The sequence below is a fragment of the Pongo abelii genome, chromosome 13 (genome assembly GCF_028885655.2).
Source record: "Pongo abelii isolate AG06213 chromosome 13, NHGRI_mPonAbe1-v2.0_pri, whole genome shotgun sequence".
Classification (NCBI taxonomy): domain Eukaryota; kingdom Metazoa; phylum Chordata; class Mammalia; order Primates; family Hominidae; genus Pongo; species Pongo abelii.
Genome location: NC_071998.2, coordinates 21,645,185 through 21,673,011, shown reverse-complemented (window position 1 = coordinate 21,673,011; position 27,827 = coordinate 21,645,185). Strand labels below are relative to the sequence as shown.

General features: G+C 47.2%; 2 protein-coding genes across 11 annotated transcripts in view; both read left to right on the top strand.

Annotated features, from left to right (window-relative positions):
- Nucleotides 1-116: 116 nt before the first annotated feature.
- Nucleotides 117-5,491, top strand: CCIN (calicin). Of its 5 annotated transcripts, none has more exons than XM_002819627.6 (2): nucleotides 117-261; nucleotides 3,599-5,491. In XM_002819627.6, the coding sequence occupies exon 2, from the start codon at nucleotides 3,660-3,662 to the stop codon at nucleotides 5,424-5,426; it is 1,767 nt and encodes a 588-aa protein (XP_002819673.4). In that variant the 5' UTR covers nucleotides 117-261; nucleotides 3,599-3,659; the 3' UTR covers nucleotides 5,427-5,491. The 5 variants fall into 5 exon arrangements, with proteins under 5 accessions (XP_002819673.4, XP_063570004.1, XP_054375694.2 ...); XM_063713934.1 differs by having other exon boundaries at nucleotides 118-261; nucleotides 2,930-5,491; XM_054519719.2 differs by having other exon boundaries at nucleotides 244-1,034.
- CLTA (clathrin light chain A) overlaps nucleotides 227-27,827 on the top strand; it is a 120,159-nt gene continuing 92,558 nt past the window's right edge. For 2 of the 6 annotated variants that reach the window (XM_054519721.2, XM_054519722.2), the window contains exon 1: nucleotides 25,093-25,448. In XM_054519721.2, the coding sequence (XP_054375696.1) occupies nucleotides 25,232-25,448 (217 nt within the window). In that variant the 5' untranslated portion in view covers nucleotides 25,093-25,231. Of the gene's footprint in view, nucleotides 262-21,560; nucleotides 25,449-27,827 lie in introns of those variants that run through there. The other 4 variants (XM_063713937.1, XM_002819625.5, XM_054519723.2 and 1 more) reach the window with 4 other exon arrangements.

The window sequence follows — 27,827 nt, the reverse complement described above, 5'->3', positions numbered from 1 at the left end:
AAAAAAAAAAAAAAAGGGAGGGGGGCGTATTTTCAAATAATTTTCAAGTTACCAAATCTAAAAGTAAGGAAAAGGCTAGTCTGGAATGAAAGGACGAGGGAGGGAGACAATGAGAATGAGAATATGACTAATCCAGGGAGGGAAAGAGCTGGAACGGCTCAGATTCCTGAGGCTGATACTGAAATTTCCTGGGAGGGGCGCTGAGGACGGCCCGAGGGTCTAGAGTGGGGCTTGGACCCAGACTGGAGGATAATCAGAGAGGTAAGTCCTTTCTGCACCTTCTCGCGAATGCCTGGGCGAGATGCAAGTGCAGGCCCTTCTCTAGGGTCTCTTCCCAAAGGCTGGTTCGGTTGGGGCCACGGGGTTCTTTTGCCTCCCCCTGCCTCCCGCTCGCGGCGCTCCAGCTGGCCCTTATCCCCGCCTTGCACGAACAGCAGTGCCACAGACGCCCCACAGGACTCCGGGAGCCCCACGCCGGCCAGGAATCTGTCCGAGTCTGCGGGCACCCTCCTCTCTCCCCGCAAAGGACTCGCAGGGGTCAGGAACCCCCCCTAACTGTTACTGGGAGTCGGAGACAGTCTTCTGGCCTCTGGAGGGCGCGCCTCCGTTGGGGGCTCAGCGTCCCCATCTGTAAAGTGGGGACAGGTGTGTGTCTGGGGAGATCTAAGGAGTCCTGCAAGGCTGAGAGCCCCCGATCCTGCCGTTTGAATTCCCGGGTCGCGGCGGACGGCACGGCGCTGCCGCCTCTGCACGGTGGCGCGTGGAGGCAAAGCGAAAAAGGGGACGCTCCGCGCCTCTTTTCCATCCTGGAGAGGGGTTGGGGTGGTGCCCGGCGCAGAGGCGGCGCGCTCGGGGGCGGGGACGACCCTCCAGCGCCACCGCGTGGCTGGACTGGGTTCGCGCGGCGGGCCCAGAAGAGACGCGAGGCAGCCACAGCCTCCCCAGCTGCCGCGAAACCAGAACCACGACGACCACAGGTTTTTATGAAGGGAGCAGCCACGAACGCCGGCGCTGGGCGGACTGGTGTAATATGAGTAAGAAAACGGCAGCTAGCATTGATTGAGCTTTATGACGAGCCCACTACTCTCCAGTCCTTTTCTCATTTAAACTCTAATAATAGGCCGGGCACGGTGGTTCACGCCTATAATCCCAACACTTTGAGAGGCCGAGGTGGGCGGATCACCTGAGGTCAGGGGTTCGAGACCAGCTTGGCCAACATGGTGAAACCCCGTCTCTACTAAAAATACAAAACTTGGCCGGGCGTGGTAACAGGCGCCTGTAATCCCAGCTACTGGGGGTGGGGCGGGGGGGTGGGTAATAAAAGACAGGGGAATTGCAACAGAGAAAGAGTAATTCACACAGAGCCAGCTGTGCGGGAGACTGGAGGGTTTTGTTTTTGTTTTTTGGGGGTTTTTTTTGAGACGGAATCTCACTCTGTCGCCCAGGCTGGAGTGCAATGGTGCGATCTGGGCACACTGCAACCTCCGCCTCCCGGGTTTGAGCGATTCTGCTGCCTCAGTCTCCCCAATAGCTGGGATTTACAGGCATTACAGGCATGCACCACCACTCCCAGCTAATTTTTGTAATTTTAGTAGAGACAGGGTTTTGCCATGTTGGCCAGGCTGGTCTCGAACACATGACCTCAGGTGATCCGCCAGCCTTGGCATCCCACAGTGCTAGGATTATAGGCATGAGCCACCGCGCCCGGCCTGGAGGTTTATTATTACTCAAATTCTCCCGGAGCATTGGGGGAGCAGAGTTTTTAAAGATAACTTGGTGGGTAGGGGGAAGCCAGTGAGCCAGGAGTGCTGCTGATTGGTCAGAGATGAAATCATGGGAGTCGGAGCTGTCTTCTTGGGCTGAGTCAGTTCTTGGGTCCGGGGGCCACAAGATCAGATGAGCCAGTTTATTGATCTGAGTGGTGCCAGCTGATCCATCAAGTGCAGGGTCTGCAAAATATCTCAAGCACTGGCCGGGCATGGTGGCTCACGCCTGTAATCCCAACACTTTGGGAGGCCGAGGCGGGTGGATCACCTGAGGTCGGGAGTTTGAGACCAGCCTGACCAACATAGAGAAACCCCATCTCTACTAAAAATACAAAATTAGCCGGGTGTGGTGGTGCATGCCTGTAATCCCAGCTACTCAGGAGGCTGAGGCAGGAGAAACACTTGAACCTGGGAGTTGGAGGTTGTGGTGAGCTGAGATCGCACCATTGCACTCCGGCCTGGGCAACAAGAGCAAAACTGTCTTAAAAAAAAAAAAAAAAAAAAATCTCAAGCACTGGTCTTAGGAGCAGTTTAGGGAGGGTTAGAATCTGTAGCCTCCAGCTACATGACTCCTAAACCATAATTTCTAATCTTGTGGCTAATGTTAGTCCTACAAAGGCAATCTAGTCCCCAGGAAAGGAGGTCTGCTTTGGGAAAGGGCTGTCTTTGTTTAAACTATATATATATAGGTTTCTCCCAAAGTTAGTTCAGCCTTTGCCAAGGAATGAACAAGGACAGCTTGGAGGTTAGAAGCAAGATGGAGTCAGTTAAGTTGATCTCTTTCACTGTCTCAGTCATAATTTTGCAAAGGCGGTTTCAAGCTGAGATCGTGCCACTGCACTCCAGCCTGGGTGACAGAGCGAGACTCTGTCTCAAAAAAATAAAAATAAAAATAAACTCATAATAATCTTTGAAGTGGGTATTACTATCAAATATTAGTTCCATCTCACAGAGGAGGAAACTGAGGTTTAGAAAGTCTGATCAACTCGCCCAAGTCCACCTTTGATGGAGAAAGCTGACCCACTGAAGCCCCCAACATTTTCCAACTGGACACTTGGAAATGTGGGGGGAACATTCTAGTTTGCCAAGGAGCTGAAATCATCCGATCTTTAAAGACCCTCCCATGCCCCCATTTGTGGTTAACTCCTTCATCCCTGTTCCAGGGAGTGGCCTCCACCTCTCCATTTTCAAGGAGAATGATGTCCGTGGCCACCAAGGTCAGAAGCCAAAGGACAGAGCTTTTCTCTGATGCCCAGGAGCCTTGGCAGGAAGAGTGCTTGGAGAGTTGAGAGTCAGAGACTGGGGAAAGCTGGGTAGTCAGGAGCTTCCAGAAGGGTAGGAAGAATGCCAAGTTACTCAGGTTCTGGGCCCTGCTCAGCTTCCAACTGGCAATGTGATTTTGGGCAAGTGCCTTCTCTTCTCTGGGCCTCAGTTTCCCTCAAAATGGGAGGATTCTTCTAGGTCTGATAATCTCTTCCCTTTCCCCACCTCCTCTTATCTCTTCTACACAAACTGCTCCCCACTGCCCCACCCAGACTGGCTCTGACATTCCAGAAGCCTTGAACTGCGGTTTGAAAGTCCCAGGTGGAAGTTGCCGCCCATCCCTGAGGTTCCTCCTGAGCTCTGGGCCCAGGGCTTTAGGTCCTGCTAGGGTATGTGGCCTTGGCAGGTTGGAGAGATCAGAGGGGAGGAAGGCCCAGTGCCTCTGAGACAGGCCTCAGGGAGGCCTGCATTGTGATGACCTCATCCACTCTATGACATCATCCTCTCTCCCACCCTCCCTTCTCCCTGGTCAACCGCTCTGCAAACAACCATCAATCTGAATCCCAAAGGCCTGAGAAAGTCTGCTCTCCAGTACCTGCTGCTGATCTGTTTCAGCCAACAAGAAGCACCATGAAATTGGAATTCACGGAGAAAAACTACAATAGCTTCGTGCTGCAGAACCTGAACAGACAGAGGAAACGCAAAGAGTACTGGGACATGGCCCTGAGCGTGGACCACCACATCTTCTTTGCACATCGCAACGTGCTGGCTGCTGTCTCCCCGCTGGTGAGGAGCCTCATCTCCAGCAATGACATGAAGACCACCGATGAGCTTTTCATCACCATTGACTCCAGTTACCTGAGCCCGGTCACAGTGGACCAGCTTCTGGACTACTTCTATAGCGGCAAGGTGGTGATCTCCGAGCAAAATGTGGAGGAGCTGCTTCGTGGGGCTCAGTATTTCAACACACCACGCCTTCGAGTTCACTGTAACGACTTCCTTATTAAGTCCATCTGCCGTGCCAACTGCTTGCGCTACCTCTTCTTGGCTGAGCTGTTTGAGCTCAAAGAGGTATCAGACTTAGCTTACTCTGGCATTCGGGACAACTTCCACTACTGGGCCAGTCCTGAGGGCTCCATGCACTTCATGCGCTGTCCACCTGTTATCTTTGGCCGCCTGCTCCGTGATGAAAACCTTCACGTGCTCAATGAAGACCAGGCTCTCAGCGCACTCATCAATTGGGTGTACTTCCAGAAGGAGGATCGGGAGAAGTATTTCAAGAAGTTCTTCAATTACATCAATCTCAATGCTGTCTCCAACAAGATGCTGGTGTTTGCCAGCAACAAGCTGGTGGGCATGGAGAACACCTCATCCCATGCAACCCTGATTGAGAATGTCCTGATGGACCGCAAGCAGGAGCGGCCATGCAGCCTGCTGGTCTGCCAGCGGAAAGGGGCCCTGCTTGATTCCGTGGTCATCCTCGGTGGCCAGAAGGCCCACGGCCAGTTCAATGATGGAGTGTTTGCCTATATCATCCAGGAGAACCTGTGGATGAAGCTCTCAGACATGCCCTATCGGGCTGCAGCACTTAGTGCCACCTCTGCTGGTCGCTACATCTACATCTCTGGTGGCACCACTGAGCAGATTTCAGGGCTGAAGACAGCCTGGCGGTATGACACGGATGACAACTCCTGGACCAAGTTGCCTGACCTGCCCATCGGGCTTGTCTTCCACACCATGGTGACCTGTGGGGGGACAGTGTACTCAGTGGGCGGGAGCATTGCCCCAAGGCGGTATGTCTCCAACATCTATCGCTATGATGAGCGGAAGGAAGTCTGGTGCCTGGCAGGAAAGATGAGCATCCCCATGGATGGCACCACCGTGATCACTAAAGGAGACAAGCATCTGTACATTGTCACTGGACGGTGCTTGGTGAAAGGTTATATCTCCCGGGTCGGGGTAGTGGACTGCTTTGACACCAGCACTGGGGACGTGGTCCAGTGTATCACCTTCCCCATTGAGTTCAACCATCGGCCCCTGCTCTCTTTCCAACAGGACAACATCCTCTGCGTGCACAGCCACCGGCAGAGTGTGGAAATCAATCTGCAGAAGGTGAAGGCAAGCAAGACGACCACCTCAGTGCCTCTCTTGCCCAACAGCTGCCCCTTGGATGTGTCCCATGCTATATGCTCCATTGGAGACAGCAAGGTGTTTGTATGTGGTGGTGTCACCACTGCCAGCGATGTCCAGACAAAGGACTACACCATCAATCCAAATGCCTTCTTGCTGGACCAAAAGACAGGCAAGTGGAAGACCCTGGCTCCCCCACCAGAGGCACTGGACTGTCCTGCCTGCTGTCTAGCCAAGCTACCTTGCAAGATTCTTCAAAGGATTTAAACATTTTAAGTGGGAGAATAAGTAAATGCATTATTATTCACAATTTAATGAGAGAAAGAGAGGAAGATGGCCTGTTGTTTCCTTCTTAGTGTTCCAGTCCATGCTTGGCCCTGAAGGTGGAGATCCTAGGGGAGGGCTGCTCCCAGTGGGTGGAAACTCAGGGCCACTACGTCATTGGAGGTATCCAACAGGGGCTGGAAAGGAACCCCTGGTGGGTGGAATTGAGGCCCCTCCCAGGCACTGGCCAAGGCGACGTCTGTCCCCTATTCTGTACCCCTGTGGTCACCTCTCAGGCATCTGCTAGATCGGCAGGTAAACATCCGCTCAGAGCTGTGAAGCATCAAGCTCCTCCAGCACCTGCTTCCCTCCGGTCTTCCACAAAAGCAGGGGAGGACCCGTCCCAGGTCTGAGAGAGGAACCTCATGGCCAGGAAGGAGAAGGTGACCTGGGTAAGACTCAGAAGAGAAGGCAGAAGGAACAGGGGAGGCAAGGTTACTTAGCTTCTGTATTTGCCTGTGCAGCTATGGTAGTTTGTGTCTCATTTGTGGGAAAGTTGGAGGTTCCTTACAATTGTTTCTACTAAGCCAAGTACATTGAGAACTTTCTCCAGGAATATGAGTCTGAGGGACTGGGGATAAAAGAGAGGCCAGTAAAGGGAAAAGAAAGAAACATATCCTGGCCGGGCACAGTGGCTCATGCCTGTAATCCCAACACTTCAGAAGGCTGAGGCAGAAGGATCACCTGAGCCCAGGAGTTTGACACCAGCCTAGGCAATAAAGTGAGATCCCGTTTCTAGTATAAAAAAATAATAATAATAAGGCCGGGGGTGATGGCTCACGCCTGTAATCCCAGCACTTTGGGAGGCCGAGGCAGGTGGATTACCCGAGGTCAGGAGTTTGAGACCAGCCAGCCTGACCAACATGGTGAAACCCCGTCTCTACTAAAAATACAAAATTAGTGGGGTGTGGTGGCACATGCCTGTAATCCCAGCTACTCGGGAGGCTGAGGCAGGAAAATCGCTTGAACCCGGGAGGCAGAGCTTGCAGTGAGCCGAGATCATGCCACTGCACTCCAGTCTGGGCGACAAGAGTGAAACTCCGTCTCAAAAAAAAACCAAAAAACAGAATCTACTTTTGCATTTGGCAAGCAGCTAGACTAAGGGTGCTAGAAAGCCTGGATCGTTTTAATTCAATCAAGGCATTATATGATTCAAAGTTAGGCTTTAGACTATTTCCACCTTTATTCTTAGTGTGTAGCCCTTTAGGGTCCCAACAAAAATCACTTTTCTGGGGCTTCTCAATCACATATGACTAGCCTCCCTTCTATCTTTTCAGTGCTTGCCCTCTGGTATCCCCCTGGCCACCTCCCTATCCCCTATCACCACCAGCATCTATCATATAGTAATTTATAAGCATTTATTCTTGCCTTTCTCCTAGCTAAGATCAATTTTTGCTCTTTTGATGTTGTTGTTGTTGAGATGGGATCTCACTTTGTCATCCAGGCTGGACTGCAGTGGTGCAATCACAGCTCACTGCAACCTTAAACTCCTGGGCTCAAGGGATCTTCCTGCCTCGGCCTACTGAGTAGCTGGGACTACAGGTGCTTGCCACCAAACCTGGGTAGTTTTTTTTGTTGTTGTTGTTGTTTTTAAATTTTTTGTAGTGATGTGGTCTCACTTTGTTTCCCAGGCTGGTCTTGAACTCCAGGGCTCAAGCAATCCTCCCACCTCGGTCTCCCAAAGTGCTGGGATTACAGGCGTGAGTCACTGTGCCTAGCATTTGTTACTTTGAAAGATGGGAACTCTGTCTTAATGTCTCACCCAGTACCCTTCAGAAATAATTGTGTGGCCCTTGATCTGCCCTGGGAGAGTGCTGAGGAGGAATTCTACACAGGTTAATCTCTGTCTCCCCGAGAATCCAGGGCTCTTTCCTGATAGGCTGTCAAGTGCTCTCTTCATCCCTGTCACCCCACCCAGGCCAGGGGCTCGCCTCACACTGTCCTCTCCCTAAGTCCTGGCTAGGCTCCTTTCCAATCCCAGACCTTCACCGCTTGGACTTTTTCTGTTCTCAGAGTCTCAGAACTGTTGGCGGGGCTCACTATGCATTCAAATGGTCTAAAATGGAATCATTTTTGTGATGGTTAATTTCTTTTTTTTTTTTTTTTTTTGAGACAGAATCTTGCTCTGTCACCCAGGCTGGAGTGCAGTGGCACAATCAGCTCACTGCAACCTCCACCTCCTGGGTTCAAGTCATTCTCCTGCCTCAGCCTCCCCAATAGCTGGGATTACAGGCATGCGGCACCAAGCCCAGCTAATTTTTGTATTTTAGTAGAGATGGGGCCCTGAGTGAACCTGAAGGCCACAAGGATTACAATTCCTAGGCAAGTCCTGGTGCTGAACTGGGCTCAGAGCCATTGGACTTGGGGGGCATGCAACCTACTGAGATACCAGCCAGCTGGCTAAGGGAGTGCTTGCATCACCCCTTCTCCAACCACAGGCAGGACAGCTCACAGCTACAAAAGAAACCTCTTCCTTCTGCTTGGGGACAGGAGGGAAAACTAAAGGGGACTCTGTCTTGCATCTTGGATATCAGCTCAGCCACAGTAGGATAGGGCACTAGTCAGAGTCAGAAAGCCTCTATTCCGGGCCCTAGTCCCTACACATTTCTAGACACACCCTGGGCCAGAAGGGAACCTGCTGCCTTGAAGGGAAGAATCCAATCCAGGCAGGATTCATCACCTGCTGATTAAAGAGCCCTTGGGCCCTGAAAAACCAGCAGCGATACCCAGGTAGTAAGCTGTGAGCCTACAGTGAGACTCAGAGACGTACTGGCTCCAGGTGAGACCCAGCACATTCCCAGCTGTGGTGACCTCAGGGAGAGATTCCTTCTGCTTGAGAAAAGCAGAAGGAAAAGGAAAGGGGACTTCGTCTTGCACCTTAGGTACCAGCTTGGCCACAGTGGGGTACAGCACCAAGCAGGCTCTTAGGTTCCCCAATTCCAGGCCTTGGCTCTTAAATGTCATTTCTGAACCTACACTGGGCCAGAGGGAAGCCCACTGCCCTGAAGGGTGAGTCCCCAGCCAGGCCTGGCAGCATTCACCACAGCTGACTGAGGAGCACTTGGGCCCAGGTGCAGTGGCTCACGCCTGTAATCCCAGCACTTTGGGAGTCCAAGGTGGGTGGATCACTTGAGGTCAGAAGTTCAAGACGAGCCTGGGCAACATCATGAAACCCTGTATCTACTGAAAATACAAAAATTAACTGTGTGTGGTGGCACGTGCCTGTAATCCCAGCTACTCAGGAGGCTTAGGCAACAGAATCGCTTGAACCCGGGAGGCAGGTGTTGCAGTGAGCTGAGATCGCTCCAACCTGAGCAAAAGAGAGAGACTCTGTCTCAAAAAATAAGTAAATAAAAAAAGAGCACTTGGGTCTTAACTGAACATCAGTGGTAGCCTGGCAGTACTCCCTGTGGGCTTGTGGTGGTGGCTATGGGGTGAGGCTCCTCTGCTTATGGAAAGGGGAGGGAAGAGTGGGAAGAACTGTGTGACGGCTCAGCAGCAGTGCAATAGGACACCTCTCTGGATCTACTCAGGGCCTGGGGGAACTCACTGCCCTGAAGGGAAGGACAGAAGCCTGACTGGCTTTACAACCTGCTGATTGAAGAGCCCTAGGGCCTTGAACAAACATAGGCAGTAGCTTGGTAGCGGTTACAGAGGCCTTGGGTAAGCCCCAGGGCTGTGCTGGCTTCAGGTCTGACCCAGAGCACTTCCAGTGATGGTGGCCACAGAGATGCTTGTGTCACTCCACCCCAGCTCCAGGCAGCTCAACACACAGAGAGAGACTCCATATGTTTGCAGGAAGGTAAGGGAAGAGAACAAGAGCCCCTGCCTAGTAATCCAGAGAATTCTTTTAGATCTTATCCAGGACCACCAAGGTGGTATTTCTATGAGCAGCATTACTGGGCATAGGGTGCACCCTAATGCAGATATGGCTTAGATCACAACACCCAAGTCCTTTCAAATACTTGGAAAGCCTTCCCAAGAAGAACGGGTTCAAACAACCCCAGACTGCAAACACTACAGTAAATACCTAACCCTTCAATGCCCAAACACTGACAAATATCCATAAGCATCAAGAACATCCAAGAAAACATGACCTCATCAAACAAACATTAAGGCAGCAGGGACCAATCCTGGAGAAACCTTTCAGACAGAGAATTCAAAATAGCTGTTTTGAGGAAACTCAACAAAATTTAAGATAACACAGAGAAGGAATTCAGAATTCTATCAGATAAATTTAACAAAGAGACCGAAATAATTTAAAAGAAGTTTTTTGGTTTTTTTTGAGACGGAGTTTCGCTCTCGTTGACTAAGCTGCCCAAGCAACAAGCTGATGTAAATGGTGTGATCTCAGCTCACCGCAACCTCTCCCTCCTGGGTTCAAGCGATTCTCCTGCCTCAGCCTCCTGCGTAGCTGGAATTACAGGCATGCGCGAGCAGACCCGGCTAATTTTGTATTTTTAGTAGAGACGGGGTTTTTTCATCTTTGGTCAGGTTGGTCTTGAACCCCCAACCTCAGGTAATCTGTTTGCCTCGCCTCCCAAAGTGCTGGGATTATAGGCATAAGCCACCACGCCAGGCCCTAAAAGAAGTTTTAATTATTCTTTTTTTTTTCCTTTTGAGACGGAGTTTTGCTCTTGTTTCTTGTTGCCCAGGCTGGAGTGCAGTGGCGCAATCTCGGCTCATTGCAGCCTCCACCTCCCTGACTCAAGCAATTCTCTTGCCTCAGCCTCCTGAGTAGCTGGGATTACATGCACCCACAACCACGCTCGGCTAATTTTTTTGTATTTTTAGTAGAGGTGGGGTTTCGCCATGTTGGCCAGGCTGGTCTCAAACTCCTGGCCTCAAGTGATCTGCCTGCCTTGGCCTCCCAAAGTGCTGGGATTACAGGCATGGGCACTGCACCCAGCCTTTGTATTTTCAAAATAACTTGTCTTGAAGCTCACTAATTCTTCTGCTTGATCAATTCTGCTATTAATAGACTCTGATGCGTTCTTGTCAATTGCATTTTTCAACTTCAGAATTTCTGCTTTTATAGTAAGAAATTATAAAGTAAGAATAATTAAAATAAATATTATAAATAAATTATAAGAATAATTAAAACTTGGCTGGGCACGGTGGCTCATGCCTGTAATCCCAGCACTTTGGGAGGCCGAGGCAGGTGGATCACTTGAGGCCAAGAGCTTGAGACCAGCCTGGCCAACATGGCAAAACCCCATCTCTACTAAAAATACAGAAAAATTAGCCGGGCATGGTGGTGCACGTCTGTAGTCCCAGCTACTCAGGAGGCTGAGGCATGAGAATCACTTCAACCAGGGAGGCAGTTTGCAATGAGCCAAGATTGCACCACTGCATTCCAGCCTGGGCGAGAAAGAGACTGTCTCAAAAAAAAGAAAAGAAAATATACAGTCAGAGAAGACAAAAAAAGGAATAAAAATGAAGCACAGCCGGGCACGGTGGCTGACGCCTATAATCCCAACATTTTGGGAAGCTGAAGTGGGCAGATCACCTAAGGTCAGGAGTTCGAGACCAGCCTGGCCAACATGGTGAAATCTTGTCTGTACTAAAAATACAAAACTTAGCCAGGCGTGGTATTGCATGCCTATAATCCCAGCTACTCAGGAGGCTGAGGCAGGAGAATCACTTGAACCTGGGAGGCGGAGATTGCAGTGAGTCAAGATCGTGCCACTGCACTCCAGACTAGGTGGCAGAGTGAAACTCCACCTCAAACAACAACAACAAAAAAAAGAAGCACACCTACAAGATCTAGAAAATTGCCTCAAAAGGGCAAATCTAACAGTTATTGGCCTTAAAGAGGAGGTAGAGAAAGAGATAGAAGCAAAAAGTTTATTCAAAGGGATAATAACAGAGAATTTCCCAAACCTAGAGAATATCAATATTCAACTACAAGAAGGTTATAGAATACCAAGCGTATTTAACCCGAAGAAAACTACCTCAAGGCACTTAATAATCCAACTCTCAAAGGTCAAGGACAAAGGAAGGATACTAAAAGCATCAAGAGAAAACAAACAAATAACATGCAAGGGAGCTCCAATACTTCTGACAGCAGATTTTTCAGTGGAAACATTATAGGCCAGGAAAGAGTGGCATGACATATTTAAAGTGCTGAAGGGGAAAACAAAAATTACCCTAGAATAGTATGTCTGCAGAAAATATCCTTCAAACATGAAGGAGAAATACTTTCCCAAACAGGCTGGGTGCAGTGGCTCATGCCTGTGAGTCCTGGCTACTCAGGAGGCTGAGGCAGGAGAATCATTTGAACCCGGAGGGCAGAGGTTGCAGTGAGCAGAGATCACATCAATACACTCCAGTCCGGGCGACAGAATGAGACTCTGTCTCAAAAAAAAAAAAAAAAAAAAAAAAAGGAAAAAAAAAAAAGAAAAGGAAAAGAAATACTTTCCAAAACAAACAACAGCTGAGAGATTTCATCAACACCAGACCTTTCCTACAAGAAATGCTAAAGGGAATACTTCAGTCAGAAAGAAAAGGATGTTAATGAGCAAAAAGAAATCACCTGAAGATGCAAAACTCACTGGTAATAGTAAATATACAGAAAAAGACAGACTATTGGCCGGGCGCAGAGGCTCATGCCTGTAATCCCAGCACTTTGGGAGGCCGAGGCAGGCAGATCACTTGAGGTCAGGAGTTTGAGACCAGCTTGGCCAACATGGTGAAACCCCATCTCTACTAAAAATACAAAACTTAGTTGGGCGTTGTGGTGCACTCCTGTAGTCCCAGCTGCCACTGCATTCCAGCTTGAGTGGACAAAGCAAGACCCTGTCTCAAAAAAAAAAAAGTTTGGACAAAGCAAGACCCTGTCTCAAAAAAAAAAAAGTTAAAAAGCAGAGGGACAGGCCGGGCGTGGTAGCTCATGCCTGTAATCCCAGCACTTTGGGAGGCTGAGGCGAGCAGATCGCCTGAGGTCAGGAGTTCGAGACCAACCTGGCCAATACGGTGAAAACCCCATCTCTACCAAAAATGCAAAAATTAGCTGGGTGTGGTGGCACACGCCTGTAATCTCAGCTACTTGGGAGGCTGAGGCAGAAGAATCACTTGAACCCAGGAGACAGAGGTTGCAGTGAGCCAAGATTGTGCCACTGGCACTCCAGCCTGGGCGATAGACTGAGACTCTGTCTCAAAAAAAAAAAAAAAGCAGAGGGACAAAGTTAGAGTTTTTATTAGTTTTCTTTTTGCTTGTAAGTTTATTTGTTTATGCAAACGGTGTTGAGTTGTTATCAGCTTAAAATAATGGGTTAAAAGTATTTGCAAGCCTCAGGATAATATGAAATCAGAAAACATACAACAGATACACAAAAAACAAAAAGCAAAAAATTAAATTATACCACAGAGAAAATTACCTTCACTAAAAGGAAGACAGGAAGGAAGAAAAGAAGGAAGAGAAGACCACAAAACAACCAGAAAACAAATAACAAACTGGCGGGAGTAAGTCCTTACTTATCAATAATAACATTGAATTTTTTTTTTTTTTTGAGACAGAGTCTGGCTCTGTTGCCCAGGCTGGAGTGCAATGGCACGATGTCAGCTCACTGCAACCTCCGCCTCCCAGGTTCAAATGGTTCTCCTGCCTCAGTCTCCTGAGTAGCTGGGACTTCAGGTACCTGCCACGACGCCCGGCAATTTTTTGTATTTTTAGTAGAGACGGGGTTTCACCGTGTTAGCCAGGATGGTCTTGATCTCCTGACCTCAAGATCTGCCCACCTCAGCCTCCCAAAGTGCTGGGATTACAGGCGTGAACCACCGTGCCTGGCATAACATTGAATGTTAAGGGACCAAACTCATCAATTTTGTTAGTCTGTCCTCATACTGCTGTAAAGATCTACCTGAAACTGGGTAGTTTATGAAGAAAATAGGTTTAATTGACTCACAGTTCCTCAGGCTGTACAGGAAGCATGTCTGGGAAGCCTCAGGAAACTTAGAATTATGGCAGAAGGTGAAAGGGAAACAAGCACTTCTTACCATGGTGGAGCAGGAGGAAGAGAAAGAACAAAGTGGGAGGTGCTGCACACTTTTAAAGCAACCATCTAATGAGAACTCATTCACTATCATGAGAACAGCAAGGGGGAAGTCCACCCCTTGATCCAATCACCCCACACCGGGCCTCTCCTCCAACATGTGGGGATCACAATTCAACATGAGATTTGGGTGGGGACGCAGAGCCAAACCCTATCACCAATCAAAAGACTTAGAGTGGGCCAGGTGCAGTGGCTCACACCTGTAATTCCAGCACTTTGAGAGGCCGAGGCAGGCAGACTGCTTGAGGTCAGGAGTTTGAGACCTGGCCAACATGGTGAAACCCCATCTCTACTAAAAATATAAAAAGTTAGCCAGGCACGGTGGCGCATGCCTGTAATCCTAGGTACTTGGGAGGCTGAGGCATGAGAATTGGTTGAGCCTGGGAGGCAGAGGTTGCAGTGAGCCAAGATCATGCCACTGCACATTCCAGCCTGGGCAACAGAGTGAGAATCCATCTAAAAAAAAGAAAAAAAGACACACATAGACTGAAAATAAAGGGATGGAAAAAGATATTCCACGCCAATGGAAACCCAGAAAAGAGCAGGAGTAGCTATACTTAGACAAAATAGATTTCAAGACAAAAACTATAAGAAGAGACAAAGAAGGCCATTATATCATGATAAATGGGTCAATTCAGTAAGAGGATATAACAATTGCAAATATGTATGCACCTAACACAGGAGGACCCAGACAAAATTAATACAAACCAATTTACTAGTGTTAAAGAGAGTGATAGACCCCAAAATAATAAGAGCTGGTGACTTCAACACCCCACTTTTAGCACCAGACTGATCTTCCAGACAGAAAGCCAATCAACAAACATTGGACTTAATCTACACTTGTTGGGAGCAGGCCGCCCAAAATCTGGCCATAAACTGGCCCCAAAACTGGCCATAAACAAAATCTCTGCAGCACTGTAACATGTTCATAATGGCCCTAATGCCCACACTGGAAGGTTGTGGGTTTACGGGAATGAGGGCAAGGAACACCTCGTCTGCCCAGGGTGGAAAACTGCTTAAAGGCATTCTTAAGCCACAAACAACAGCATGAGCGATCTGTGCCTTAAGGACATGTTCCTGCTGCAGTTAACTAGCCCAACCTATTCCTTTAATTTGGTCCATCCCTTCGTTTCCCATAAAGGATACTTTTAGTTAATTTAATATCTATAGAAACAATGCTAACGACTCTTTTGCTGTTAATAAATATGTAGGTAAATCTCTGTTCAGGGCTGTCAGCTCTGAAGGCTGGGAGATCCTTGATTTCCCACTTCACACCTCTATATTTCTGTGTGTGTGTCTTTAATTCCTGTAGCACTGCTGGGTTAGGGTCTCCCCGACCGAGCTGGTCTCAGCATACACTATAACCAAATGTGACCAAAATGGATGGTACTGGCATTAAAACAGACACATAGACCAGTGGAACAGAATAGAGAACCCAGAAATAAATTCATACATCTGCAGTAAACTCATTTTTGACAAAAGTGCCAAGAACATACATTGGGGAAAGTATGGTCTCTTCAATAAATACTGCTAGGAAAACAGTATGCAGAAGAATGAAACTAGATCCCCGTCTCTCATCATATACAAAAATCAAATCAAAATGGATGAAAGACTTAAATCTGAGACCTCAAACTATGAAATTAATACAAGAAAACACTGGGGAAACTCTACAGGACATTGGACTGGGCAAAGATTTCTTCAGTAAAAGCCCACAAGCACAAGCAAGCAAAGCAAAAATGGACACATCAAATTAAAAAGCTTCTGCACAGCAAAGGAAACAACAAAGCAAAGTGAAGAGACAACTCACAGAATGGGATAAAATATTTGCAGAACTACCCATCTGACAAGGGACTAAGGAGAATATATAAGAAACTCAAACAACTCTATAGGAAAAAAAAATCTAATCAATTAAAAATGGGCAAAAGATCCAAATAGACATTTCTCAAAAGAAGACATGCAGGCTGGGCGTGGTGGGTCACACCTATAATCCCATCACTTTGGGAGGCTGAGGCAGGTGGATCATGAAGTCAGGAGTTCAAGACCAGCCTGGTCAACATAGTGAAACACTGTTCTACTAAAAATACAAACAATTAGCCGGGCACGGTGGCGGGCACCTGTAATCCCAGCTGCTCAGGACGCTGAGGCAGGAGAATCGCTTGAACCTCGGAGGTGGAGATTGTAGTAAGCGGAGATCGCGCCATTTCACCCCAGCCTGGGCGACAGTGTAAGACTCTGTCTCAGAAAAAAAAGAAAGAAGAAGAAGACATGCAAATGGGAAACAGGTATATGAAAAGGTGCTTAACATCATTGATCACCAGAGAAATACAAATCAAAACTACAGTGAGATATCATCTCATTCCTAATTAAAATGGCTTTTATCCAAAAGACAGGCAAAAACAAACGCTGGTGAGGATGTGGAGAAAAAGGGAACCCTCAGACACTCTTGGTGGGAATGTAAATTAGTACAATCTCTATAGACAACACTTGGGAGGTTCCTCAAAAAACCAAAAAAAGAGCTACCATATGATCCAGCAGTTCCACTCCTAGATATATACCCAAAAGAAAGGAAATCAGTAGATAAAAAAAATCTGCACTCCTGTTTATTGCAGCGTTATTCACAATAGCCAAGATTTGGAAGCAACTTAAGTGTCCATCAACAGACAAATGGATAAAGGGAATGTGGTACATATACATACACAATGGAATACTATTCACCATAAAAAAAGAAATCGATCCTGTCATTTACAACAACGTAGATGGAGCTGGAGGTCATCATATTAAGTGAAATAAGGCAGGCACAGAAATACAAACTTTGGGCTGGGCGCGGTGGCTCACGCCTGTAATTCCAGCACTTTGGGAGACTGAGGCAGGTGGATCACCTGAGGTCAGGAGTTCAAGACCAGCCTGGCCAACATGATGAAACCCCATCTGTACTAAAAATACAAAAATTACCCAGGTATGGCAGTGCATGCCTGTAATCCCCGCTACTCAAGAGGCTGAGGCAGGGAAATTGCTCGAACCCAGGAGGCGGAGTTTGCAGTGAGCCAAGATTGAGACACTGTACTCCAGCCTGGGCGACAGAGTAAGATTCTGTCTCAAAAAAAAAAAAAAAAAAAAAAAGAAAAGAAATGAAATACAAACAGCATGTTGTTTCTTATTTGTGGGAGCTAAAAATCAGGGAGACAGACAGTAGAAGAATGATTACCAGAGACTGGGAATAGGGGGAGCAGGAAGGGAGGAAGTGTGAATGGTTAATGGGTACTGAAAAAGTAGAATGAGTAGGCCAGGTGTGGTGACTCACATCTGTAATCCCAGCACTCTGGGAGGCCAAGGGGAGAGGATCGCTTGAGCCCAGGAGTTTGAGACCAGCCTGGGCAATATAGGGAGACCCCATCTCTATTTTTAATTAAATAAAAAAAGAATGAATAAGACCTAGTATTTGCTAGCACAACAGTGTGACTACAGTCAAAAATAATTTCATAGTACATTAAAAAATAACTAAAAGTGCTGGGTGCGGTGGCTCACACTTGTAATCCCAGCACTTTGGGAGGCCGAGGAGGGCGGATCACGAGGTCAGGAGATCCAGACCAAGGTGAAACCCCGACTCTACTAAAAATACAAAAAATTAGCCGGGCATGGTGGCGGGCGCCTGTAGTCCCAGCTACTCGGAGAGGCTGAGGCAGGAGAATGGCGTGAACCCAGGAGGCAGAGCCTGCAGTGAGCCGAGGTTGCGCCACTGCACTACAGCCTGGGCGACAGAGCGAGACTCCGTCTCAAAAAAAAAAAAACTAACAGTATAACTGGATTGTTTATAACACAAAGGATAAATGCTTGTGGGGATGGATACCCCATTTACCCTGATGTGATTAGTATGTATTGCATGCCTGTATCAAAACATCTCACGTACCCATAAATGAACACATCTAGTATGTACTCACAAAAATTAAAACTAAATACAGGCCAGGCGCGGTGGCTCACGCCTGTAATCCCAGCACTTGGGGAGGCCGAGGCGGGCGGATCACGAGGTCAGGAGATCGAGACCATCCTGGCTAACACGGTGAAACCCCTTCTCTACTAAAAATACAAAAACAAAATTAGCCGGGCGTGGTGGCGGGCGCCTGTAATCCCAGCTACTCAGGAGGCTGAGGTGGGAGAATGGCGTGAACACAGGAGGCAGAGCTGGCAGTAAGCCCAGATCACACTACTGCACTCCAGCCTGGGTGACAGAGCGAGACTCTGTCTCAAAAAAATATAATAATAATAAAATAAATAGATAAATAAATACAAAGAAATTAAAATAAAAAATTTAAAAATTTTACTTATTTATTTTTACTTTTGAGACAGAATCTCGCTCTATTGCTCAGGCTGGAGTGTAGTGGTGTGATCTCGGCTCGCTTCAACCCCCGCCTCCCAGGTTCAAGCAATTCTTCTGCCTTAGCCTCCTAAGTAGCTGGGACTACAGGTGCACACCATCATGCCCAGCTAATTTTTGTATTTTTAGTAGAGACGGGGTTTCACCATATTGGTTAGGCTGGTCTCGAACTCCTGACGTCAGGTGATCCACCTGCCTCGGCCTCCCAAAGTGCTGGGATTACAGGCATGGGCCACCGCAGCTGGCCAAAAATTTAAAAATTTTAAACATTATTCTAGATGTTCCTATGAAGTTTTATTTATTTATTTATTTGTTTATTTGTTTATCTATTTATTTATTTATTTTTGAGACGGACTCTCGCTCTGTTGCCCAGGCTGGAGTGCAGTGGCACTATCTCGGCTCACTGCAACCTCTGCCTCCCGGGTTCAAGCATTTCTCCCTGCCTCAGCCTCCTGAGTAGCTGGGATTACAGGCATTCACCACCATGTCTGGCTAATTTTTTTTTGAGACAGAGTTTGGTTCTTGTTGCCCAAGCTGGAGTGCAATGGCATGGTCTCGGCTCACTGCAACCTCTGCTTCCCAGGTTCAAGCGATTCTCCTGCCTCAGCCGCCCAAGCAGCTGGAATTACAGGGGCCCACCACCACACCCAACTAATTTTTGTATTTTTAGTAGAGACGGGATTTCACCATATTGGTCAGGCTGGTCTCGAACTCCTGACCTCAAGTGATCTACCCGCCTCAGCCTCCCAAAGTGCTGGGATTACAGGCGTGAACCACCACGTCTGGCTGAAGGTTTTTTTTCAGATTAACATTTAAATCAGTAAGCTCTGAGTAAAGCAGTTCTTCCTCTGTAATGTAAGCGGGACTCATCCAATCAGTCAAAGGCTTTAATTTTGTTTTCTTTTGAGACAGAGTCTCACTCTGTCACAATAGTGTGAACTCGGCTCACTGAAACTCCGCCTCCTGGGTTCAAGAGATTCTTGAGCCTCAGTCTCTCAAGTCGCTGGGATCACAGGTGCCCACCACCATGCCCGGCTAATTTTTGTATTTTTAGTAGAGAAATGGTTTCCCCATGTTTCCCAGGCTGGCCTCAAACTCCTGACTTCAGGTGATCCACCCACCTCGGCCTCCCAAAGTGCTGGGATTACAGGCGTGAGCCACCACACCCAGCCAAAGACTTTAATTTAAAAAAAGAAAGAAAGAAAAAGACTGACTTCCCTGTAAAAGAAGGAATTCTGCCAGACGACTGCTTTCAGACTTAAACTGCAACATCGACTCTTTCCTGGGACTTCAGCCTGCTGGCCTACCCTGCCGATTCTGGACTTGCCAGGCTCCATAATCATGTGAGTCAATTCCTTGAAACAAATCTCTGTATCTGTGCCCCTCTTTATCTGTCTCACTCTCAGTCTCTATGTATGTATATATACATATATGTACATATGTGTATGTATATACATATGTACATACACATATGTACATATGTGTATGTATATACATATGCGTACGTATGTGTATGTATACATATGTGTACGTATGTGTATGTATACATATGTGTACGTATGTGTATGTATAAATACATACGTGTACGTATGTGCATGTATATATACATATGTGTGTATATGTATATGTGTATATGCATGTATGTATACATGTGTATATGTATGCATGCATGCATGCATACACATATGTATGCCCATATGTATACAAGTATGTATGTGCGTGTATGTATATATGCATGTATGTGCATATGCATATGTATACATATGTGTATATGTATGTGTGCATGTATATGCATATACATACATGTATGTGTGTATTATACATGTATATATACACAGTCACAGAGATATACACATTACTATGGACTATGTATTTGTGTCCCCTCAGAAATTCATGTTGAAGCCCTAACCGCAAGTGTGGCTATATTTGGAGTAGAGGCCTCTAAGGAACTAATTAAGTTAAATGAGGTAATATGGGGTAGAGCCTTGATCCGATATGATTAGTGCCCTTATAAGAGACACAAGAGAAAAGGCCATGTGAGGACAGAGTGAAGGTGGCCATCTGCAAACCAAGAAGAGAGCCCTCACTAGAACTAAATCAGCTGGAACCTTAATCTTGAACTTCTAACCTCTAGTACAGTGAGAAAATTAATTTCTGCTGTTTAAGCCACCCAATCCATGATATTTTGTTCCCCAGCATATGAATATATATACATGTATACATATTATGCATCTTCTATTGATTCTGTTTCTCTGGAGAACCCTGACTAGAACAATACAGTCCTTCTAGGTCTTTCTTGGCCATCATCTATTGAGTTTCCCCTTGGTGGTTCTAAATCTCTCCTCTCTTTTCTACTGGTTCTTACTTTACTGGAGCAATTGAGTCCCTCAGAGTTGTCCTCAGCCTTGTCTCTGCCTCTAAAATCCTCCCTCCTTAGCCCATCCTTTCCACCACCTCTCCTTCTTCTATAACTTCAACCTCTATTTTCGGCATACAAATGTATTCAAGCATTCAAGTCTCTCCTACCTAAACATCACTCCAATCTTAGAGCCCTCTCTAGCCACAGCTCTCCCTCCTTTCCTCCTTTCCCCTTTCCTTTTTTTTTTTTTTTTTTTGAGATGGAGTCTCACTCTGTACCCAGGCAGGAGTGCAGTGGGATGATCTCAGCTCACTGCAACCTCCATCTCCCAGGTTCAAGCAATTCCCATGCCTCAGCCTCTCCAATAGCTGGGACTACAGGCACATGCCACCATGTCTGGCTAATTTTTATATTTTTAGTAGAAGTGGGTTTTTGCCATGTTGGCCAGGCTGATCTTAAACTCCTGGCCTCAAGTGATCTGCCCGCCTCAGCCTCCCAAAGTGCTGGGATTATAAGCATGAGCCACCGTGCCTGGCCCTCATTGCAAACTTTTCTTTTCTTTTCTTTTCTTTTTTTTTTTTTTTTGAGACGGAGTTTCACTCTTGTTGCCCAGACTGGAGTGCAATGGCGTGATCTCGGCTCACCGCAACCTCTGCCTCCTGGGTTCCAGTGATTCTCCTGCCTCAGCCTCCCAAGTTAGCTGGGATTACAGGCATGTGCCACCATGCCCAGCTAATTTTGTATTTTTAGTAGAGACAGGGTTTCTTTATGTTGGTCAGGCTGGTCTCGAACCCCTGACCTCAGATGATCCACCCTCCTCGGCCTCCCAAAGTGTTGGGATTACAGGCGTGAGCCAGGGCGCCCAGCCGCAAAGTTTTCTAATGTCTTCTACATTTAAATTTGCCCTCACTTCTCATTCTATATTAGGCAAAATTCTATTTTTTTTTTTTTTTTTTGAGACAGAGTCTCACACTGTTGCCCAGGCTGGAGTGCAGCAGCGTGATCTCAGCTCACTGCAACCTCCGCCTCCTGGGTTCAAGCGATTCTCCTACCTCAGCCTCCTGAGTAGCTAGAATTACAGGTGCACGCTACCATGCCTGGCTAATTTTTGTATTTTTAGTGGAGACGGGGTCTCACAATGTTGTCCAAGCTGGTCTCGAACTCCTGACCTCAAATGGTCCACCCACCTTGGCCTCCCAAAGTGCTGGGATTATAGGCGTGAGCCACTGTGCCTGGCCTGGATTACGCAGAATTCTTTATGACAGAAACACAACTCAAAATTGTCTTAAGGGGAAAAAAAATAGAATTTATTTGTTCACAGAGCCGAAAAGTACAGAAGTAGATCTTTCACTTCAAGCATGGCTGAATCCAGGTCCTCAATGATACCAACAGGAAGTTGTCTTTCTCACTCTCTGCATTCCTCCATGTTGACCTCATTCTCATTCTCAATCTCTCCTCTTGATGACAAGAAGACCACAAGAAGCTCTAAGCTTACACTTTGCCTGCTTGTCAGCTCCAGCAGAAAGAGTTAGCTCTTTCCCTAAGATTCTAGTAACAGTCCTGGAATTGAGTCTCATGAGCCTGGTTTGACTCACTTGTCCATTCCCAATCATTTGGGCAGGGAATGGGATGTTCTAACTGGCCAGGCCTGGGCCACATGGGGGTGGTCTGCTCAATCCAAACCACAAAACTGAAAATGAGGAAGAACGTTTCCCCAAAGGAATATTGGAGTGCTGGTATCAGAACAAAGGGAATTGGATGTAGGCAGGCAGAACCAACAGATGTCCACTATGCTTCCACCCCTCAACCTACTGCAAACTGATTTCCACTCCTGGCATTCACTGACATCTCTCTCACCAAGGTGACCAGGGAACTTGATGGCCAAGAGCATCTGCTCAGCTCTCATTCTTCACCTTTCTGCTAGTCACTCCTTCCTTCTGCAAACTCTCCTTGACTTCCATCACCCAGCTCTAACTGAATTCCCTCCAATCTCTCTGACTCACCCCGCTACCTCCTTCACATATAGCCATCCTCCAAGATTTAGGCTTCAGTCCTTCCCTCTCTAGTCTCCATCTGTGGTCCCACTCTCTCCTATACACACTTCCGTTGGGAGCCGAAAAGGCCAAAGGGATCATGACCAACTCAGCATTCCACTGGAGGCTATATGATCAAACAGCAAACTGTTTATCATGAATGTAGGATGTGAGCAAACACACTGCACCTGCCACCAAAATGTTTGCTGATGGACATCACTCTTTGGTGCAGGGCTCCTTGAAGTTATCTAAGAAATCTAGCGCCTATCGTTCAAAGGATGCAGTCTCGCAAGCCTGCTGTAAATCAAACCTCCACTAACAATTACCCGACAATCACCCCCCCTTTCTCTCTCTCTTTTGCCTAATAAATACGGAGGGCTGTGTAAAACTCAGGGCCCTTGTCCACTAGAGGCAAAATGCCCCCGACCCCTTCTTCCAAATATACTCTTTTGTCTCTTGTCTTTTATTCCCATTGCCCACCCCCCTTTGTTCAGTCCACCAGGGATCATGGCAGGCTACACACTTCTAGTTCCTGGACATCTTCTAAATCTTCTGTCTCCCAGCAATCACCTGAGCTCCCCCAAAGCCCTCAAACTAATGGTTCTGGCAATTTCACAGATTCATGATTTATGACTCCATCCTTTCCCCTTGCCTTTTTCCCAGCCCCTACCTCTGGTCAGTCACCAAGTTAGTCACTTCCCTATTGGGACCGTCTTTCCCATCAACGCTCCCCACTCAGCTCCATACCTCTGCCCTGCCCAGACCTTCATCATGTCACTCCTGACATCTCTGCCCACAGCCTCTGCCCCATCCATCCTGCACCCAGGGACCTGATTAACCTCCTAAGCAGCAGTGGATCAAAACATTCCTTTATCTGAAACCTTCTACGGTTCCTTATTGCCATTAAGACTCCTTAACATGGACTGCTTTCAGGGCTCCGGAATCTGTCCCCAGATTTTCCTTCAATTATTCATCTTGCTGAGCTCTTCAGACTCCAACTAATTTACTCACTGTCCCCAAAACATGCCATTTTCCCACCTTTGAACTTTTACGTGACACTAACATTAGACCCTCATTATTGACTCTTCTAAATGTTCCCCATATTTCAAAACTGAGCTCCAAGCCACCTCTGTGAAATCATCCGTAAACACATCAGCTATTCCTCCAATTTTGAGTGTATACATGTTTGTTGCTTTTGCATAATATGTAATGCCTCCTCTAGCAAGGGAATCACAGGAGAGTTCCCAAAGTCATGCATTTCCCCAGAAAGAATGCTGTCTGTTCCGGAGCTACTACTGTTGTGAGCAACTAAAAGTTGTCTTCCTTGGGCTCTCTCATAGTAGTCCCTGCCCCTCTTTTCCTCATGAGACTATGTCAAGGCTAATGTGAAAATACTTCATGCACTGTTGCCAATATATGTTAGGGATGAGCATAAAACAACAGACAAAGGGAAACAGAATCAATTGCAGACCCTAACATTTTAACTTTCTTAAATGTTTTTCTTCAACACTTTCCTACAGTTCATACTTTAAATGACTTTAAAATTATGCTTTAAGTAAATATATGCTTTAAATAATTTTTACTTGCTTCATTTTTCCTTCATAACTATCCCCCTTTTTTTTTTTGTCATCAAAGATATGTGTGTTTTTTATAAAAACACTTTCTTGTCCCCTGCTGACTACCTCTGGAAGCTTCTTGTTGACCTCTGGCTCTTTGGTTTCTTTTTTTGGCTTTTCATTTCTTAGGGTGGTGGTGGTGGTGGTGAAGGAGAGGGGTCTTCTGGTGGCCCCTGCATAAGCACTCCCCCTCAACATGAGCATGATTAACTGGAACCACTGTTATTTCTGTGATGTAGACAAAATGAGCCATGTAGCTATCAACATCTCCCTGATTTAAAAAGAAACACGGAACTTTCTTTTTCCTGCTGTCCTTAGGGAGGAAAGGTGTAAATATAAGAGACTGTAGCTAGTATCTTGGAAGTCCCCAGGAGACAGGCGTTTCCTCTTGGTCACTGACTCTCTGGGTCACTGACGCCCCTTGAACAGCAGGGCCACCGTGTCTCCCTTTGAAGCAAGTGATCCTTAAGGAATTTTCCAGGTTTAGTAACTTCTGTCTAGCTCTGAAAAGACGTAATGGCTGCAAAAGTGCTTCGCTGAAGAAGATATATTCATTTTTAAATAAAAATACTTATGGGCGAGAAAAATCGGAGTGGACTGAATCAATTACAGTAAATCTATGGGCTCTAAGGGAGCAAATAATCCAGGCTGGCTGAAAGAATTAAATATTTTAAATTTATAAAGCCAGGGCAAATCCATAAAAAGATTCAATCTTCTTCTTATTCTTTTTTTTTTTTTTAGGATTCAATCTTCTAATAATCCCGGGGGGGGTGGTGGCAAGACCAGGATTCTTGTTTCCATTTTACGAGTGAGGAAACAGGTTCAGAAAGCCTAAGTGGCATGCCTCTTCAGTAATCGGCCAATCGTCGCCGCCCTAACTTCACCTCACCTCCCAGTGCAGCACTAGAGTCCCCTCAGGGGTGGCCGTCCCTGGTCAGTCCAGCTCCAGCAGACCGTGTGGGTAGGACGCTCCCTGCCAGGCAGCACTTCCGCCTCCCGGGGCCCGCGCAGCTCACCTCCTTCACCTCCCGCGCTACCCCAGTCACGAGTTGTTTTAGGGGGCCCGCCCCTCCACTTGCTGATTGGGTAGCTCCTGAACCATTGCTGTCCTCTGATTGGCTGCTCCCTTTTCGGCTCTCCAACATCGCCTAGACCGACAGGATACACGGGTAGGGCTTCCGCTTTACCCGTCTCTCTCCTCGCGCTTGTTCTCCTCTCCCGGTCGGCACCACAGCGGTGGCTGCCGGGCGTGGTGTCGGTGGGTCGATTGGTTTTTCTCTCACCGTTGGTGTCCGTGCCGTTGAATTGCCCGCCATGGCTGAGCTGGATCCGTTCGGCGCCCCTGCCGGCGCCCCTGGCGGTCCCGCGCTGGGGAACGGAGTGGCCGGCGCCGGCGAAGAAGACCCGGCCGCGGCCTTCTTGGCGCAGCAAGAGAGCGAGATTGCGGGCATCGAGAACGACGAGGCCTTCGCCATCCTGGACGGCGGCGCCCCCGGGCCCCAGCCGCACGGCGAGCCGCCGGGGGGTCCGGGTGAGAGTGCGGGCGCGTTTGGGGCGAGAGGACTTGTCTGGAAACTCGGTCCACAGTGGGTTCGAGAGCTTGTGTGTGACTCGTGCTCCTTGCTGAATTAGGAGGTTAGGGAGCAGTGCAAAGAGGAAACGAGACCCTGGCCCAGTCATTCAGAAACCTAGGCTCGAGAAGCCTGCTCGGTTCTCAGCGTGTTTGAGTGCTTCTGGGCGCGGGCGGAGCGAGAAAGCAAGTGTAGGGTGGCAGGCTCCGGAGCCGGAAGAAGCCCGTTCAATTCAGCAACTTTTCATTAAGCATTTGCTGTGCCTTTAGTCCGGTCTCTGAAGCAACCGCATTGGCGCAGTTTTTCCAGACTTATAAGCAAGTCTGAGCCGAGCACAGAACTCCAGTTATTAGAAAAGGAGGGCAGAAAAAAATAAGAATGGAAGTATCGTTTTTGAGAGATACAAACAAAAGTAGCAATGCAGTTCAGCATTTAAGCACTTAAGGTGTACAGAGTGTTGGATTACGAGGAAGGAAGGAGTGAGTAGGGAACTCGAAAGATGACCTAGGTCTGGAGAAAGAACTGCCAAGCGGGGTAGGAGTTTGCTATCGTTGAGCGATTGATTTACAGCTAGGACTTCTGGAGCTCTCCCTCTGGGAACAGCTTTGGTAGGCAATATTGCCTAAGCAGAACCCAAGGTTAGCCTAAACCAATCAGGGAGGGATGAAGAGGTGAATAGAGAATGTTCTCAGCCAAACTCAAGTAAAAATGGGGCAGGTAGGATGGCAGTTTGACCTTTGGATGCCTTACCTGTGTGTGATGCTTAGGATCATGAGTGGAAAAGACCTGTTTAATAATACAAAGAAGTAGGAAATTTAGCTAGAAGAAATGAAATGCGGCTTTTCATTCACTTAAAAAATTCCAACTAAGGGAGAATAGGGCACTACTGGGGCATATAGGAGTAGTGTCTACCCTAAATTCAAACCTTAAGGGGCCAGGTAGGTAACATATACGAGAGAAGCTGGCTTGACATGAGACAGTAGAAGTGTTGGAGACTGAGGCTTTGGTGCACTATAGTGGTGCTCTGTGTAAAGGCATTCAGACCCAGCAATCTCAAGTTACTGTGCCAACCAGGCGGAACCTTTTGATGGATGGGTTGGTGGGTGTGCTGCTAGTTTGCAGCCTCTGAATTTTTGACTGCACCATGTTGCTTCCTAAGCAAATCAGTCCCCCAATAAGAACTTAGTGGGAACATGTAACATGCCCGAATATGCAACTTTATAGCGGGTAGGTTGGACTGAACTGGGCTGTGATTGCGAGATGAAGTTGGCCTTAAGTGATTAGGAGATATTTTCATTGGATGGTCTCTAACATTTGTCTGAGAATTTTAAAATTGACTTCTTAGATCCTTAGTTTACCTTCCTCATTTAATAGAAGAGAAGCAATCCTAGAGAGAAATGACTTGCTTAAAAAAGCACGAGTTAGTAGCTGAGCCCCAAGTCTACCCACTCTTAGAATATACCACATTCTGTTGCAGTGTTTAGTTGTTTTAGCAGGGGTGTGGTGCGATAAGAGACAGGCAGCTGTGGCTGTCCCAGGTGTAACAGATTTGGGAGAAGCAGAACCCAAGATCTGTAGTTGGAAGATTGTCCTGATTCAAGGACAGTGTTACCCTTACTGTTTTATCTCCACTGCCTAGCCGTGTGTCTGACATGTAGTAGATGCTCATGTTTGACAAAGAAATGGGCAAAAATGTCAGATCCAAGGGTCCTATGTAGAACTGACAGATCTTGGTGACGGGCAGTTAGGGAAGGTAAAAGGGAGAGAATAGAGTTGGATACTCGGTCCTTTGTGCATCAAGCCTTCAGCAAAGGGAAGGAAAGAGATGGTTGCTGACTTAGTTCCTAGGAAGGACTTTCTTAGTGAACTAAGCATTTGGTGACTTAAAGCCAGATTCCTGACAGTGTAATTGAGGTTGGTAATATGCAGTGGTCAGCATTTCCTTTGGGGTTTAGAGAACTGATTGGACACTTTTTCTCTCTTAGTTTTCTTTTTCCTTCTTTCTTTTTTTTAAGATATGCTCTAGCGGTTAAGATTCTATGCTATCCTAAACTGCTTGAGTGTGTGAGTTTAGCTTTGTGATCTCAGACAATGTATATAACTACCACCACTGCCCGGCCTCAGTTTTCTCCTTTGTAAAAGTTGCATAATATAATTTATAATGCTATGTGGCATCTTTAGGATTACATTAAAGCGTGTCTATAAAGTGCTTACAGTTATATATAAAAGTATCTAGTGAATTCCAGCTACTATTAGTGGGAGAAAGGAGTTACAAGGCCTTTAGGCTTTGAAGTGTGCTGAGTAAATTGAGAGGTTTTAGGCGGGAGCTCTCTTTCTGA

Bases quoted from the DNA above. Each gene is read 5' to 3' on its own strand.
- CCIN (XM_002819627.6), top strand. From the start codon at position 3,660: ATGAAATTGGAATTCACGGAGAAAAACTACAATAGCTTCGTGCTGCAG.